We start from the raw sequence: 17,555 nt of genomic DNA on the forward strand, positions 1-17,555 counted from the left end.
GAGGTGATAAATAGTTCAGATTGGTGACAAATATGAAAAAGGGGCTATTTTAATCAGATATGGCGTTCTGATCATAATACTGCTCTGGAGTCACTTTTTAACTTTTAGCTTTTTAACTTTAATTTTTAAACTTTTGATTGTTATTATTTGTTTTAAATTGTTTTTAGTATTTGTTTGTTGTGAACCGCCCTGAGACCTTGGGTTAGGGCGGTATAAAAATGTGCTAACTAAATAAATAAATTATAAATTATACTGTGGACTTGCAGACATCTAGAAGCCTGAGCATGTATACACAGTGTATTAGGCAAGGGAGGCGGCTGCTTGGGGGCCCCCACACCTCGAGGGGCCCCCCAGAGGCAGGTCACATGGCTGTATATTGTGAAGTGTGTGTGTGTTTATCAGCGAGGGGCCCATTTTAAAATTTTGTCTCTGGGCCCACTCCAGCCTTGTTACGCTTCTGTATACACTTATTCAAGCTCTGGCAGTTGTACAGGGCTGGACGAAGAAACAGAGTGGGGAAATTGAGCCGCACCAGACATTTCAATTCTCATGAGGCACAACCCTACTTGTAGGCATGCAGAGAGATTCTTAGACAGTCTAACACCACCCCAGATACAAGCATTTTTTGACAATTGCGTGGTTATTTTTGAAACCCCACAGTGTCCAACAAGAGGCTGTGTTCTATACGGGGAGGAAGCTAGGAGATATGCCAGTCTTCAACATGCGGATAATGCGGCCCAGATGAGATAAGTGATATGGGGAGGATGCTAGGAGATATGCCAGTTTTCAACATGCAGATAATGCAGCCCAGACTACAGCCCTACAGCCCAGTCTCTTGTTCATGCAAAAATAAATTAATAGATAAAAGCCTAACAGTCTGTACAATCCTGCAGAGTGAATGATTGGCGTGGCATCTTGATATCTTCTCTGCCATGTAAGCAGTTTTATGCTGGGCCATAGAGTGCAGTGAGTTGTACTTTCCTGCAGAGAATTAATAAAAACAATAATACAACATGCACACACACCTTGGCCAGGAAATCTTCTCCTAAGAGTTTTGCTAAACAATTCAAAATTCAACTACACACCAGATCCCTCAAGTGTTCTGTTAATATCCATGGGATACACGTGAGGTACTCTGTTTTAATAAGAGAACTCAGCAGCAAGGTTTGCTGCTGCTTTGGGGAGACCTGCAAAGGGGCAATATGAGGAAAGAAATGGCAGCTCGCCTGCTCTAAAGCTCTGGTGCAGGCTTCTCACCTTTCACTTCTCATGAGGCACAACTCCACAGGTAGGAATGCAGAGAGATTCTTCCTTCCGCTGCAGAACTTGAAAGACCTGCTTTGGTGGGTGGTAGGTGGAAATTTAGCTTCCTCTCGCCTCCCTCCCACTTGTCCCACCCAGATCAAAAGCCAAAGTGACAGGACGGGCTTGCGGCGGCTGCAGGTGGGGGGGTTGCGTGGTTCCCTGTGACGAGTTGTCCCTATGGTGCGTTGGCCACGTCCAGTTGACCGGAGGTAAGTTGGCCATGGCGAGTTGTCATACACCTCCCCTCTAAGGATAAAAGACCAAGCTGTTGATGCTAAGGAGTAATGTGAACATTGTCACAATATACAGGTGAAACTCGAAAAATTAGAATATCGTGCAAAATTTCATTTTTTTCATTTCATTATTTCATTTCATTTTTTCATTTTCGTTCATTGATTTCAGTAATGCAAATTAAAAGGTGAAACTGATGTATGAGATAGACGCATTACATGCAAAGCGAGATAAGTCAAGCCTTAATTTGTTATAATTGTGATGATCATGGCGTATAGCTCATGAGAACCCCAAATCCACAATCCCAGAAAATTAGAATATTGTGAAAAGGTTCAACAGTCTAGGCTCCAGGTGTCCCACTCCAATCAGCTAATCAATCCATAACACCTGCAAAGGGTTCCTGAGCCTTTAAATGGTCTCTCAGTCTGGTTCATTAGGAATCACAATCATGGGAAAGACTGCTGACTTGACAGTTGTGCAGAAAACCATCATTGACACCCTCCATAAGGAGGGAAGGCCTCAAAAGGTAATTGCAAAAGAAGTTGGATGTTCCCAAAGTGCTGTATCAAAGCACATTAACAGAAAGTTATGTGGAAGGGGAAAGTGTGGAAGAAAAAGGTGCACAAGCAGCAGGGATGACCGCAGCCTGGAGAGGATTGTCAGGAAACGGCCATTCAAAAGTGTTGGGGACTTTTACAAGGAGTGGACTGAGGCTGGAGTTAGTGCATCAAGAGCCACCACCCACAGACGGATCCTGGACATGGGCTTCAAATGTCGTATTCCTCTTGTCAAGCCGCTCCTGAACAACAAACAATGTCAGAAGTGTCTTACCTGGGCTCAAGAAAAAAAGAACTGGTCTGTTGCTCAGTGGTCCAAAGTCCTCTTTTCTGATGAGAGCAACTTTTGCATCTCATTTGGAAACCAAGGACCCAGAGTCTGGAGGAAGAATGGAGAGGCACACAATGCAAGATGCTTGAAGTCCAGTGTGAAGTTTCCACAGTCTGTGTTGATTTGGGGAGCCATGTCATCTGCTGGTGTTGGTCCACTGTGCTTCATTAAGTCCAGGGTCAACGCAGCCGTCTATCAGGAGATTTTGGAGCACTTCATGCTTCCTTCCGCAGATGAGCTGTATGGGGATGCTGACTTCATTTTCCAGCAGGACTTGGCACCTGCCCACACTGCCAAAAGTACCAAAACCTGGTTCAGTGACCATGGGATTACTGTGCTTGATTGACCAGCATTGCCAAGAGAAGGATGAGAGACATGAGACCAAACAATGCAGAAGAGCTGAAGGCCGCTATTGAAGCATCCTGGTCTTCCATAACACCTCATCAGTGCCACAGGCTGATAGCATCCATGCCACGCCGCATTGAGGCAGTAATTGCTGCAAAAGGGGCCCAAACCAAGTACTGAATACATATGCATGCTTATACTTTTCAGAGGTCCGATATTGTTCTATTTACAATCCTTGTTTTATTGGTTTCATGTAATATTCTAATTTTCTGGGATTGTGGATTTTGGGTTCTCATGAGCTGTACGCCATGATCATCACAATTATAACAAATTAAGGCTTGACTTATCTCGCTTTGCATGTAATGCGTCTATCTCATATATCAGTTTCACCTTTTAATTTGCATTACTGAAATTAATGGACTTTTGCACGATATTCTAATTTTTCGAGTTTCACCTGTAGACTAAGCATATAACAGCAAAGTGAAAGTTGAGTGTTAGCTGTTCTTTAATACCAGAATTCCTAGCTCCATGGGCGAAACTACCATTAGGCAAGGGGAGACAGTTGTCTGGGGGCCCCACTGCCTGGAGAGGCCCCCCAGACACAGCTCACATGATTCCCCATGGCCCCCTGCCCAGCCCCAAGCCCCCTCAGCCCCTGTAGGCCTCAGTGAAGCCTGAACTCGAGTAGGCCAGCAGGCCCCAGGAAGGAAGGAGACAGCCAGAGTAGCCACCACAGTTATCTGCGGCCTACCCTCTGCCCAGGCCAGCCAGCACCAGGTAGAATGTGAATTTCTTTTTGTAGTTAAACCCCTCCCCCCCCCCATATATAGGGAACTGCTTGCCATAGGGCTTTGATATGGGCGGGGGGGGGGAGAGACTGAGAAGTCTCTGATTTATTCATTCATTCATTCATTCATAAATGCGCTTATGTTCAAGTTGTTTTGCAACCCAGAAGGTCTGAGTGAGAACTGTGAAGCATGTCTGGTGCTTTTATTTTATTTTTATTTTTTTCTTGTGTGTGAACTGCTCCCCAATAACTCGCAGGGGCTTCAGGATAAATCTGGCCAATATGTGAATGCAGCACCTCCATGATTCCAGAGGAGGAGAGGTGTGTTAAAGGGCTTTAAAAGCCCCCTGTGACAAACCTCCTGAAATCAAACTTGACTGAATTTGTTCAGAATTCTGAGAAAACAGACCTAGGCATGGTTGACAGTCTCTTTTGCTAATCTGCAGTGAGGGGCCCATTTTAATAATTAGTGTTTCTAGTGTGTTCTAGGCATTAAAAGTAGCACAAATATAAAGTATTCAGTGTATATCACTATATATTGTGAAGTGTGTGTATGTGCATTCAGTGAAATGTATTTCTAGGCAGCATGCTTATTTTGGAATATCAGACTTAAATCCTTGGGGGCCTGGGGTGTGCGGAGGCCCTGGACTTGGAGGGGCTGGGCTAGGGGCCCATTTTAAAACCTCGTCTCTGGGCCCACTCCAACCTTGCTACACCCCTGCCTAGCTCACTTTTTATTTTATTTTATTGCACATTGATTTGAAACTAATGCAAAATAATATGGTTCCAGTGGACTGTTCTTCAATTTTACCTACATTAAAAGCCACTATTCTTTTATCTGCCTTCAACTGCACAGTTGCCTAGTTGAAGAACCTTTTCTAAAAAAGCTCAGTTCAACCATAAAGGAAATTGGTTTTTTCCCTTCCTTTAGAAAAATGTTCTTTATTTGGCAAGAGTACTTTGCATTGGTTCTTGTGCTTAACACTGGAATGGTCTGTTCTATAGCAATTCTCAAGGGCTTTAAATAGTCTAGATGTAGTAGCTCTTGCTTGTTTGGTATAGTGAATATTAATAGGTATTTCTTGAGCATGTAAGCCATTCTCAAAAAAACACTCTAAAATTGAAAATGTATAGATTAAATGTATTTACCAAATCTTCATAATATGAAAAAAGACTTTAAAAACAAATACAAAATAAGCATTGGAAAAGATGTTATGGTTAGTGTACTTTCTTTAGTGCCTAGTGACTAGTTGTTTTGGTTTACAAACAAGCAAATATGAATATGAAACAGTATTGGCTTCACTGTTCCGTTCAATTATCTGGTACTCTTTTTTCTGAAAAGTATTAAATTGGCATTCTCAAGACTGATAGGCTGAAATATGACCTGTCAGAAAACTACATTATTCCATTTTTATGCTGCTGATAACTTTATTTGTTAAAAAGACAAAACTGTGCACTGACTTTATTCTAAACATAAGCAGAATACCATTTGTCTCTCTTCCTGCCACAATCACAGGTGTGTGTGTAGAATAACGTTCTCCCCTCTGTACTTGCCTGTTCTCTTCTTGAATGTAGGCAGTAAAGGGAAATCTTCAGGTATCTTGTTCTCTGAAGGCCCTGCATATAAGAAAGGGCAGAGAAAGTGTTACATGAACAGTCGCTTGAAAATGCCTACCATTGTTAAGTCTCAGAAGGTAGGTCAGGCTTTTGGTCTGCCAGCCTTGACAGCTTCATCTGTGGTTAGATAACTAAAGATGTTAAAACTCTTGCTGGGTGGCAGAGGGAGTACATAATTTTAAATGGGTGAGTGTAGGAGGATGTTTTCAGTAAGAGGAATACTTGGATGTTTTCACTGACAGGGAATATGTAATGGAAGAAGACTGCTAAACATCTCACAGGGAGAACCATAATTCTTAAATTTTATATCCCTCAGGATTAAACACCCAATGATATACCAGTCATTTTCACTTAGACATACTGTCATTGTCTAGCCAAAGGACGTCGGCGATGCTTGATTTACGCAAGACGTTTTGAAAAGCTCTTTTGAAATAACTGCATGTAAATTCCTGTTTTACAAATAAATTACTTGGGAGCCTGCTGCCAATCTGTAGCATGCAGTTCCTGTGAATTTGACCTCTTTTGCCAGAGGAAACCGTGTTTACTCTTCTTAGCCTCAAAAATATTTTTCAGTCAAAAATAACTTATTGCATAGACTGTCCAAAGTATAAAGTCAATATAATTTGTTTTGCTCTGGTTTTTGTCCTTTTTCAGATATATTGGGAAGTCGGACTCAATAACTATCAGTGTATGGAACCACAAGAAAATCCATAAAAAGCAGGGAGCTGGTTTTCTGGGTTGTGTGAGACTTCTTTCCAATGCTATCAACCGCCTTAAAGACACTGGTTGTGAGTAGATAGAAAGTTAACACTTCCCTGTCTTGGAATATGCTTTTCAAATATACTTTAAAATATAGCATTGCATTAAAGCTATAATTCTTTATGGAGGAGGTCTTTTGAGCAGGAAAATAATGGTGCTTTCCTCCATAGTAAATCCTAGAAATGTTAGTTATTTTGCAATATATCACTGTACTGCGTATGGTAAAGTGGAGTGTTCTTTGTTCCTATAGATCAGAGGTTGGATCTGTGCAAACTTGGGCCAAATGACAATGATACTGTTAGAGGACAGATAGTAGGTAAGTGCTGTTTTATTTTTTGTTAATTGGAATTGGAAAAACATCAAAGACTCTAACATCTGAATTTGAAAAACTGTTATGGGGAAGTCAGCTCCTAAATTGTTTCTAATATGAGCTCATGTGAACAGAGCCTGAGATGAGAGGGGGAACATTTTGAGATTTGTTTGCCCACTTTGACAGAAAGGCCCATCCCTGTTGTGTGAAGTGGTTGTCATGACTCCAAACTACAGGCAACATTCTGTAGGGATGTCATGGTATAGTCTTAGCTGCTGTTCTTATGAAGTCGCTCCTGATTTCTCTTCTTCTGCATGTGACATATATCATGTAAAAAGCAAGGCAGGGTAACCTTTGGAGAGCTGCACAGTATACGTGTCTACTGTTTTTCAAAAGAGGCCCCCTTGAAAGGTAGGAGATTAAAAATGGAACAAAGTATACCAAATCTATGCAATATATGCTTTGTGTTTTCTATTTATTAACACTTGTCTTCCTGGAGAATAGTTAATGAACTCTGTGACTAATTTTATCAGACTATCATTTGTTTATTTATTTCTCAAATTTGTAGACCACCCCAAACATCCATCTTTGGGCTGTTTACAACAACATAAAGCAAATTAAAAATGAAAACCTTAAAACCTTTTAAAACCACAGTCAAATTAAAAAGCTTGGGTGAAAAAATGAGTCTTTAGGGACTCTTTAAAAGTTTTCAGAGAGGGTGAAGCTCTTATTTCAGCAAGAAGCGCATTCCAGAGTCTCGGGGCCGCAACAGAAAAGGCCTGTCACTTTGTAGCCACGAGACAAGCAACAGCAGATGAACCTCTCTGGATGATCTCAGTGGGCAGTGGGGCTCATGGCGAAGAAGACGTTCTCTTAAATACCCAGGGCCCAAGCTGTTTAGGGCTTTATAGGTTATAACCAGCACCTTGTATTTCGCCCAGAAACATATTGGTAACCAGTGTAGCTCTTTTAGTATAGGAGTAATATGGTCTCTCCAAGATGACTCTGCTCCCAACTTGGCTGCTGCATTCTTTACCAACTGCAGTTTCCGGACTATATACAAAGACATAGAGTGCATTGCAGTAGTCATGTCTGGAGGTTACCAGACATGTGTTTCTCTGTTCTGAGGTCGTTTTTATTAAGAAACGGACGCAGCTGGTGTTTCAGTCGAAATGGATAGAAAGCACCTCTGGCTACCACCTCAACCTGGGACACCCGGGAAAGGTTTGAATCTAGAAGCACTCCCAAACTGTGTACCTGTTCCTTCTGGGTAGTGGTGTGTCCGAACCGGTCCGGCAGCCATTCCAAAGAATGGCCGAACTGCCGGACCGGTCCGGCCCTGCCTGGTCCGGGTCCGGGTGGGGGGTATGTCTTTAAGGGCGGGGAGGGCTTGCTTAGCCCTCCCGCCTCCTTGCCCCCGCCAGCGCCCGTATTGTACTGTATAGGGGCGCTGGAAACCAGCTGCCCCCCCCCCCCGCCGCCGCCGCGGCGAAATAACCTCTAAAACCATCCAGCCCTCCCTCCCTCCCAGCTAGCTGCCCGCCCACCCACCCACCCAGTCGCTCACCCCGGTCGCTGGATAAAAAGCGAGAGGAGCTCCGGCACAGAGCTCCTCTCGCTTGGAAGGCCTCCAGCAGAATGGTGGCTTGCGCGCGCGTGCATGCGTGCGCCACAAACCACGCCGTTCTCCGGAGGCCCGGTCTACCCGGTGGGAAAGGGCCGGGTAGACCGGGCCTCCGATCGCTGGTTAGACCGGGCCTCCGGCAATCGGAGGCCCGGTCTACCCGGCCCTTTCCCGCCGGGTAGACCGGGCCTCCGGAGAACGGCGTAGTTTGCGGCGCACGCATGCACGCGCGCGCAAGCCACCATTCTGCTGGAGGCCTTCCAAGCGAGAGGAGCTCTGTGCCGGAGCTCTTCTCGCTTTTTATCCAGCGACCGGGGTGAGCGACTGGGTGGGTGGGTGGGTGGGCGGGCAGCTAGCTGGGAGGGAGGGAGGGCTGGATGGTTTTAGAGGTTATTTCGCCGCCGCCGCCGCGGCGGGGGGGGGGGGCGGCTGGTTTCCAGCGCCCCTATACAGTACAATACGGGCGCTGGCGGGGGCAAGGAGGCGGGAGGGCTAAGCAAGCCCTCCCCCGCCCTAAAAACAAGGCCCCCCTTCGGTGCCGGTCCGGACTTCTCCGGACCGTGCACATCCCTACTTCTGGGGAAGTGTGACCCCATCCAAAGTGGGCAGATCGAAAGCTTCTCCTGAGTTCCAACCCCGCACAATACGTGCCTCCATCTTATCTGGATTCAGTCTTTCTGTTATCCCTCATCCAGGCCATCATTGCCTTAGGGCGGTTATGCCTACTCCTGATGATGTTGACAGGGAGAAATAGATTTGGGTGTCATCAGCATACTGATAACACCACCAAATCTCTTGATGATCTCTCCCAGTGGTTTTATGTAGATATTAAAAAGCATTGGAGACAGTATGGAGCCCTGGGGGACACCATATTAAAGTTCAGATTTTGAAGAGCAACAGTCTCCAAGGTACATCTTCTGGAATCTGCCCAAGAGGTAGGAGTGAAACCACTGCAAAGCGGTGCCTCCCACCCCCAAATCAAAGCCATTACCTCTGGTTGATTGGCTTTGCTGCAAAGATGTGCCAAGTAGGCATTAAGTGTAATGCAAATCCTTAACATCCATCCGAATGCCTCATTGATTTCAGTAGCAAAGAGCAAAGCAGTGCAGAATTCCTCTAATAAAGCATTGGGCCTTGAACTTTGGCCAGATTAGGTCATGCTCCAATCTTTGAAAACATACCTATTGCCTTCCTATTTTGTCTTAATAGGAGCAGCTGTAACATGGGCCATAGGTATGTTTGCAAGGCCTGTGATGTTGCTTCCAAGTGATGGTGCCTGGAACGAGGACTTTAGTCAATATCCTGGTGAAAAATCATACAAATTATACTGTAAAAAGTGTGTTTTAAGGCCATTGCTGTTTACAATGGGGGAAAAGAAAATTATGACCTATTGCATTTAAGGCTCCAGTTCCTCAAGTGCTGGAAACACATTTATACTGGGCCAAAATGACTTGGAATTAAATGATGGGAAGAACACTAGATTCCTCTGACTGAGATCTCCTGTCATGTGACTTGAGAATTGCTCACTTTCTTCACAGCTATACATTGTCAATTACCAAGACTGAAAGAAAATGTTGGTAGTTGAAGCAGCTGCAGGACTCTTTTTGTAGCTGATGCCCCACATTTAGAACCTCGGCATGCCTTTTTAGCCAAAATTGGGCCTGCCTTTTTATTATCTTTTGCTGGATAGATGTTCATTTTGGTCTAGACATGAACTTTCGTTTCCAATCTAAACAGGATTAGGAAAAGCACATTAATCTTAAGGCCACAGAACCAACCAAAAATGTCATGTGTTCTGTTTCATTCTCAACTAACCTGTTTATAAAGTAAGCAGAGCTACTTAGGTTTTCACAGGGAACCTTTATTCACTTAAGGCAACAGTTAAGGCAAAAAGCACATAAGGCAAAAAATTGCCATTTTTGTATTCTATTGTGAAAAATGGCCAGGCATAAGAAGTGCTGTGTGAATAAAGGTTGTCATTTTCAATTGCTTATGTATTTTTATTGGAAATGTGGGCAGTACATGTAGCATTTGAACTCTACCTACTTTTGCAGCACCTTTCTGCGTGCAGCACCTTTTGTAATTATACATATTTAATAACTAAAAGCAACAGGTTATTGTGTTTTACATAATTCCAATTAAATATTTAAGCATTCTTTCAAACATACAAACAAGCTAAAAGTGTAGATCTCTACTAATGTGCAAAATCAAAATTGAATGGAAAGCTCATATTTTAAGGAGTCTGGAAGCATTCTTTTTTAGTACTGTTTGCTAAAGTCAAGTGAGTAAAATTCTTGAAGTGGGAAGCTCTAGTCTACATAGCAGCATTATTGCTTTCCCAAAGGTTCCTGTCTGTGAAGAACAGAGTCTCAAGTTCTAAGAGTGGGGAACAGATTTTGGTTTCACCCAAGTGTAGGGATGTGCAGAACCGGTTCCATTCGAACGCAGTTTGAACTCGAATGGACTGGCTCCCCAAAAGGGGGTGCTGGTCAGAGTTTGAACCAACTGACCCCAGTTCTAATGGAACCAGTTTGGCAATTCGAGGGGTATGCTTTTAAAAGGGGAATCTGGTGAGCATTCCCCTTTACAAACAGAGGGGGGAACCCTGTCTTTAAAATACTTCTAATGGCGGCCAGGGGGGGCAGCAAGAGGGCACCTCACCACTTGTGGCGGCAGCAGTGCCTTCTCTAAATCCCAGAGCAGGTCTGGTGGTCCAGTGTGGCCTGGTTCTAGCCTCTGCATGGAGGCTGGAACCAGGCTGAGCTGGAGTGCCGGACTTGGTCTGGAGTTTAGAGGGGCCGCTGTTGGTGGTAAGGTATCCTCTCGCTGCCCCAGCTGCCATTAGAAGTCTTTTAAAGGTAGGGTTCTACCTTTGCTTGTAAAGAGGAATCCTCACTTTGCTTGTAAAGAGGAATCCTCACTTTGCTTGTAAAGAGGAATCCTCACTGATTCTCCTTTTACACACATACCCCTTGGGAAAAAAAAAACCCACGGTTTGGCCCAGTTTGACCCTTGGACTGAATTGTGGGGCCGGTTTGACTCAAACCAACTTGCAGACCAGTGGCCTGGTTCGAGTTGAAATTTGATCCAAACTGCCGGAATTGGTACAATGCACACCCCTACCCCGGTGCTGCCCAACCCAAGAGTACAATGCTTTAATTTCCCCCACAGGAGTATTTGGCAACCCTTCACTTATACAAGGGGAAAAAATAAAGGGGTACACTCAGGGATACAACTGACGTGCGGAGCAACCCAGAAGTCCACATTTTGCCCCCTTAGCTGTGTCCTATATTTGAGTCATGTCCACCTGTCCTTCCATTCTGTCTTGTCCTTGAGATGCCACTAATAGTGAAAAATCCCCTCTTCCTTGCCAAGAAAATGGAGCTTTAGAGATGTGGCTAGATAGACAGCTTTGTTTACTTAAGGGGAACACCATCTGTTTGAAATGGTCCAAAGCTGCCACTTAAACCATTTAGCCACATCTCTGCTACTATGTTTTCCTGCCAAAAGAGTACTGCAGCAGTAATGGGGAGATGGAGAGAGTCCTCAACCCCATCAAGACCAATCTGCTTGGCAGAGGGGGGAGGTAATAAGTCTCCAGTGAATTGCTTCTCATTTCTTATGCCAGTTTCAGAAGTTTTACCACTCTTCATTATGCTTAGAATGACAATTCTGAGTATGATGGACAGAATATTCAGAATTAGTTGCTATTTGTATACTTGCATAGCTTTTACACTCTTAATGTAAATTGATAGTTCAAAATAATGTGTGAGCTTTAGTCATTTGAGACTACAAACTTTCTGATTGGGCCTGTATTGTATTAAAATTGTGTGAAGGGGTGGTGGGTGGGAACTCCAAAATATGTCTTTTAAAAATATCCCTGCAAGACATACAATCCCCTTCCAAACACAATTTTGATTTGATCTGCCTTGCAGTATCTCTAATTTTGACTTTTGTTGTTTTAATAGTAAGTCTTCAGTCCAGAGACCGGATAGGCACAGGAGGGCAAGTTGTGGACTGCAGTAGACTATTTGACAATGACCTACCTGATGGGTAAGTTAAAACTTTGAAAGCAGGAAGAAAGGAATGTTTTGCATGTCATTAATGTAACTTTAACTTTTGTCTGACATTTTCAGTGATGACAAATGGAGAAAAGAATACTAATTTGTTGAGTAAAATTTATATGTGGACTTATTTGGAAGTGAGAGAGACAAGTTGACCATTTTAACATTATGACCATATACAGGGGAAAACCCATTATACACAGATTCACTATCCGTGGACTCAATATCCACAGTCAGGAAAAAGACACCCAACCTTGGAATACGTGAAACAAAACAAAACAAAAAACATGTCAACCTCCCGAATCTGCGGGTTGGAGGTGGCCAGTAGGGATGTGCAAACCGGTTCAGTGTCAAACGTGTTCAGAATTGGACTGTTTTGGTTCGGCTGTTTAGTGTTGAACTGAACCACCCCCCGTATCTACCCCCCCCCCCACCGATCGTTTTTGGGGCAGGGTTGTGAGGTTTTTTATTTGTCTTAAATTAAAATGATTTTTTAAAAAACTTGCGTTCTTTAAGTTTTGGGGGGGGGAATTGAAGTTTGCAAACCCCAGTTCGAGGGGGTGCTGGACAGGTGCGGTTTGGACTTCAACAACACCAGACCAACCAGTTCCATGCACACCCCTAGTGGCCCGAAATGACCACGGAGGTGATTTCTGGCCATTTTGTTTCTTGGAACCACAAAATGGCTCCCGGGCGTTCTGGGAGCACAGTGAGACACGGGGGGAGCAGCAAAGCATGGTAAAGAGCTTTCCTCCACATCCCCCCCACATTTGACCCAAAATCAGCATTTTTCCTCATTTTCCCGGCGACCAGGAACCTAACCCTCAATTCCCCTTTGACTCAGTGCCTCAATATACGCAGCTTCCGTGGAATGAAACCCTCGTGAATATCGAGGTCCGCCTGTATTTGAAATGAGATAGGTGTCACCTAATGAAGCGTCTGAGGTTCAAGCAGCAGCAGGGATGCAGAAGGAAGTTGTATTCTGAATCCTGATTGTGCTAGAGCACAAATATTTCAGAGGGCTCCCCCATGCTCCAGAAGTGCTCTGTAATAGTGGAAATATGTGCCTGCCTTAAGGGGTGTGTTTCCGCTCTTACAGAGCACTTCTGAAGCCTGCATCCCCTTGCCACATTGGAGTTCTCAAACTACTTGTTATGCTTCCCTTAATTATAGCAAACAGTTTGGGAGCTGACATGAGAGGTGCTGGTGTGAGTGCATGTATACACATGTGAGTGGTGACCACGTGCATATGCCCCCAAACTCCGAGGCTTCTTGGATACAGCTGGGTTCTTCAAAAGAGCAATGTTTACTTGTTTCCCTTCCCACTCCCATGCCCTGAACTTGATCACAAGGTGTCAGTGAAATTCTCCTGCATCCCAGAAGTGGCTGCAGATGTTTTTTAGCACACACTGGGGTGTGTGCGTGTGTGTGCTAGCTATACTGAAAGAGAAAACACCCATGTTTTGTGTGTGTAATGTTTGATTATTACTCATGTGTAATCTTGTTTGCATGATGCTGTGTTTCTGCTGAAACCTTTTAAAAACCACACCTCATAAATAAAGTATATTTTCTCTCAATGTATGAATTTTAGGTGGGAAGAAAGGAGGACAGCCTCTGGAAGAATTCAGTATTTAAATCATATTACACGAACAACACAATGGGAGCGACCGACACGGTGAGAGTCATTAAAAATTAAATATGAATGTTTGAATGAGTGAACCTGAGCGGCCACACCTCTTGAGGCATTCAGAGCCCATCATTCTTAGAAAATAGGCTGCAGATTCCTAGTTCTGTTACTCTCCATCTCTAAACACATTAGAGCTGCTTCCCATCGTAGCTCTTTTGTTCATGAGGGTCCGCTCCAATATCCCTCCTGTGTCACCCTGTGTTTGCATAAGAGATGGATGTGGGTATATGTATGCCTCTGACATGTATTGCTGCTCAGTGGTGCGCCTAGGTAATTTTGGAGCCTGGACCTAAAGGCCTACTGCCATCACCACTAGATAAGCTGCAATACACTATTATTGTACTGTTGTTGTATTATTGTATTGGGAAGCTGGGAACTCCTCTCTCTCTCTCTCTCTCTCTCTCTCTCTCTCTCTCTATATATATATATATATATATAGAGAGAGAGAGAGAGAGAGAGAGAGAGAGAGAGTATTTTTAGAAGAGATTCTGAATAAGATACTTCCCACTGACTTGTAGAGAGATACCACATTTTGCATGGACAATCCTGCCACTTAAATTAGCTGAATGCATTATCTTTTATACCAGAATATGCTCAGAGAAAGGTGGAATATTTTTTGTATTTTTAAAACAAAAAATTTACACTGACGACCTGTGCTGCACATACTACATTTTGCATGGAAGCAGTTCTTCTCGGTTCTTGTTGCTAGGGACAGCTCATGAGTTATCCCTCCCCACTAGCTCTGACACAGTACAGAAATCTGATTGGAAAAATAGATAACAACAAGCCCGCTCGGTGCTGAGGGGAATAACCCCGCCCCAGTTCTTTCTGTCCTCACTTTAGCTCCAGCAGCAGATTCTTACTTCTCCGTGTATTTTCTCAATTCTTGTCTTTTCTGTCGTTTCCACTCCGTTTTCCTCAGTCTCTTTTCTATATATATAAAATTTTAAAAATCTTGCAGCTTTTATCTGTCTTCTTCCTCCCCCTCCCCCCCGCTTCTCCACCTTCTCCGTGTTGCATGGAGTGGGGGCATAGAGGGAGAACAGTTTTAGTGCCCAGGGGTACAAAGCAAGTCCGCTTCAGACCGGGGTGCTCCAAAGTCCTCGGAGCTTCAGCCCCACCGTGAGCCGCTTCTTCGGAAGCAGGCCCAGACGCCAGCGTGACGATCTCCGACGCCCTGCTCCCAATAGTGGCCCCCGAACAGCCGCCCGCTGCCGCGACGGTGACGGCTGCCTTTGAGCCGCCCGCGCTGCTTGCTCCCGGGTCCGTGCCGAGTCTCCTGCCTTCGGGCCGTGAGACTCGTTCGTCAGTGGCCCAGTGTGCAGCTGATAGGAGTGCAGGTGCGCCTCACTCCCAGGAAATCGTTTTTTCGCGGCTGCCCTTTTCCAATCCTCCTCCATGCTCGCCTGAGATTCAGGCGATAGCGGAGAACCAGGACTGCATCAGACGCAAAATGGCAGCAGAGGCGGTTAAAATGGCGCAAAAAGAGGCAGAAGCGGCCATTTTGGTGGAGCAAGAACAGCTTCTGACGGTTTCCCCCCCAGGAGCCCCTGGTGGCGCAGTGGTAAAACTGCAGCCCTGTAACCAGAAGGTTACAAGTTCGATCCTGACCAGGGGCTCAAGGTTGACTCAGCCTTCCATCCTTCCGAGGTCGGTAAAATGAGTACCCAGAATGTTGGGGGCAATATGCTAAATCATTGTAAACCGCTTAGAGAGCTCCGGCTATAGAGCAGTATATAAATGTAAGTGCTATTGCTAAGTGCTATTGCTATTGCTAGAGGGACTTCTTCCAGGGAGGTAATGGGGGAGCCTTTAACTGTTTGTGGGGACCGGGGTTCTTCTGTACCCGGAGTTTCTGTGACTATTCCAAAAACTGTACCGCCTGACTGGCAGGCATGGTTTAAAAATGCCATCATCGATACCATCTATCAAGTCAGGCCGATTAAGAGGGACAAAAAGCCCCATAAAAGGAGGAAGAGGGAGCCATCCCCCTCTGATAGTATGTCTTCTAGTGATTCCACTTCCCCTCCCCCTAAAAAGGCCAAGGCCAAAACAAAGCATCTCAAAGTCAAAAAGGCTGACCACCTTAGGGGTGGGCCATAATCCTCTAATATATCCGACCACGATTCTGGGGACCCTAAGCCACTCAATCCCAAGCCTATAGGGAAACCTGGCAGGAACCCTTTGCAACCCCTGATATCTGACGGGGAGGATGCCAGGGCTGGAGCGGGTTCTTTACCACAAGACCCAGAGCTTCCAGACAGGGAAGATGGAGACTGGTCATGGGGGGAGGATAATGACAATGCTTCTGTATCCCAAAGACTTTTTGTGGCTGATGATTTCAATCCTCTCATGTCCAGAATTATAAAGACCATAGGGCTCCAACAAAACACAAACCCTGAACCCGCAACCGAAAAAGGGGATTGGGTTTTTCCAAGAGCAAAGCCAAAAGACATTCTTTTGCCATTACCAGAATTATTTGCAGAGGTGGTGAATCAGGAGTGGCGGCTTCCCATGGCTAATAGGAAGCCCCTGGCAATATCTAACCATTTTTATTCCTTTCAGGAAGAAGCCGCGGAATTATTTAAGACACCCTGTACAGATGCGCCGATCGCGCAGTTGGTATCAAATTCCCTTGTGCCACGGGATGGCGAGGTAGCCCTTAAAGACCCAGCTGACAAAAAAGTGGAGTCGGCGTTTAAGCGCACAGACGATAATTCTGCTCAGGTGACCAGGGCGGCGGCAGCAGCCTCTATGGCCGCAAGGGCCTCCTTACTCTGGCTAGACGGTTTATTAAATGAACCACCATCTGACAATATTAGGTTGAGGCAACAGCTGGTCAAGCTGCAAAAAGCACAGGCTTTTATAGCCGATGCCACTCTGGACTCCATCAGGTACTCTGCACGGGTGGCCACAGCTTCTGTCTTAGGGAGGTGCCATTTGTGGCTGAAAAATTGGGTGGTGGACAACACCTCCAAGGGTAACCTTACAGCTGTCCCTTATGATGCCACTAAGCCCTTCGGTGAAGAAGCTCTAAAAGACGTACTGGTTGAGTCGAGCGATAAGCGCAAGACCATGCCCTCAGCAGTGCGCAAGCAGGAAAGGCCCCCTTTTAAGAAGAATTTTCAACAATTCCAGCCCTTTCGGGGTATCCAGCCTTTTAGGGGCCATAACAGAGATGCTAGACAACAAAGAGGATCTTGGGGGCGCAGGAAATTTCAGGCAGCAGTCTGCCCAAGCTGACTGCCAAGCAGTGCAGCTGGGAGGACATCTAACAAGATTTCTTCCCATCTGGGAATCTTCCATAACAGATTCTTGGGTTCTGACAGTATTACAAGTCGGCTACAGAATTGGACGCCCCTTCCTCCCGCAGGTTTGTTCCCACCCCGCGATCTCGCTCGTGGCAGAAACATGCCGAGATGCTGCAAGCCATCCATCACCTTATGGAGATCAGGGCGATGGAGCCAGTTTCCTCCCCTCAGGAGGGAGGGAGAATCTATTCTATTCTATTCACCGTGCCCAAAAAGGACGGATCAAAAAGGGCTGTCCTGGACTTAAAATTCCTGAACAAGTCGGTCAAAAGAGAATGTTTCCGTATGGAGACTTTAAGGTCAATTTCAGAAGCCATACACCACCTGGACTTTCTATCATCCATCGACCTGAAGGAGGCGTACTTGCATGTGCCCATACACCCTGAAAGCAGGAAGCTACTACGCTTAAAGTCCGCAAGGCGCCATTTTCAGTATGCAGCGCTGCCCTTCGGTTTGTCCGCCGCGCCCAGGGTGTTCACCAAGGTCTTGGCACCTCTGGTGGTGCATCTTCGTCTATGCAGAGTTCGTCTTTTCGTGTATCTGGACGATTTGCTTGTGCAATCACGCACTCTTCTGGAAGCGCAACAAGACCTAGTGTTAACAGTGGCAGAACTGGAACATCACGGT

At 45.3% G+C, this 17,555-nt stretch overlaps 1 protein-coding gene across 3 annotated transcripts in view; it reads left to right on the top strand.

Moving 5' to 3' along the window:
- Positions 1 to 17,555, top strand: part of SMURF2 (SMAD specific E3 ubiquitin protein ligase 2) — a 151,738-nt gene that overhangs the window by 96,017 nt on the left and 38,166 nt on the right. The window contains exons 1-6 of one of the 3 annotated variants that reach the window (XM_053296432.1): positions 2,819 to 2,978; positions 5,828 to 5,961; positions 6,183 to 6,248; positions 9,076 to 9,171; positions 11,835 to 11,919; positions 13,522 to 13,605. In XM_053296432.1, coding sequence (XP_053152407.1) covers positions 2,956 to 2,978; positions 5,828 to 5,961; positions 6,183 to 6,248; positions 9,076 to 9,171; positions 11,835 to 11,919; positions 13,522 to 13,605 — 488 coding nt within the window. In that variant the 5' untranslated portion in view covers positions 2,819 to 2,955. Of the gene's footprint in view, positions 1 to 2,818; positions 2,979 to 5,827; positions 5,962 to 6,182; positions 6,249 to 9,075; positions 9,172 to 11,834; positions 11,920 to 13,521; positions 13,606 to 17,555 lie in introns of those variants that run through there. The other 2 variants (XM_053296429.1, XM_053296431.1) reach the window with 2 other exon arrangements.

The sequence above is a fragment of the Hemicordylus capensis genome, chromosome 2, assembly GCF_027244095.1.
Source record: "Hemicordylus capensis ecotype Gifberg chromosome 2, rHemCap1.1.pri, whole genome shotgun sequence".
Lineage (NCBI taxonomy): Eukaryota > Metazoa > Chordata > Lepidosauria > Squamata > Cordylidae > Hemicordylus > Hemicordylus capensis.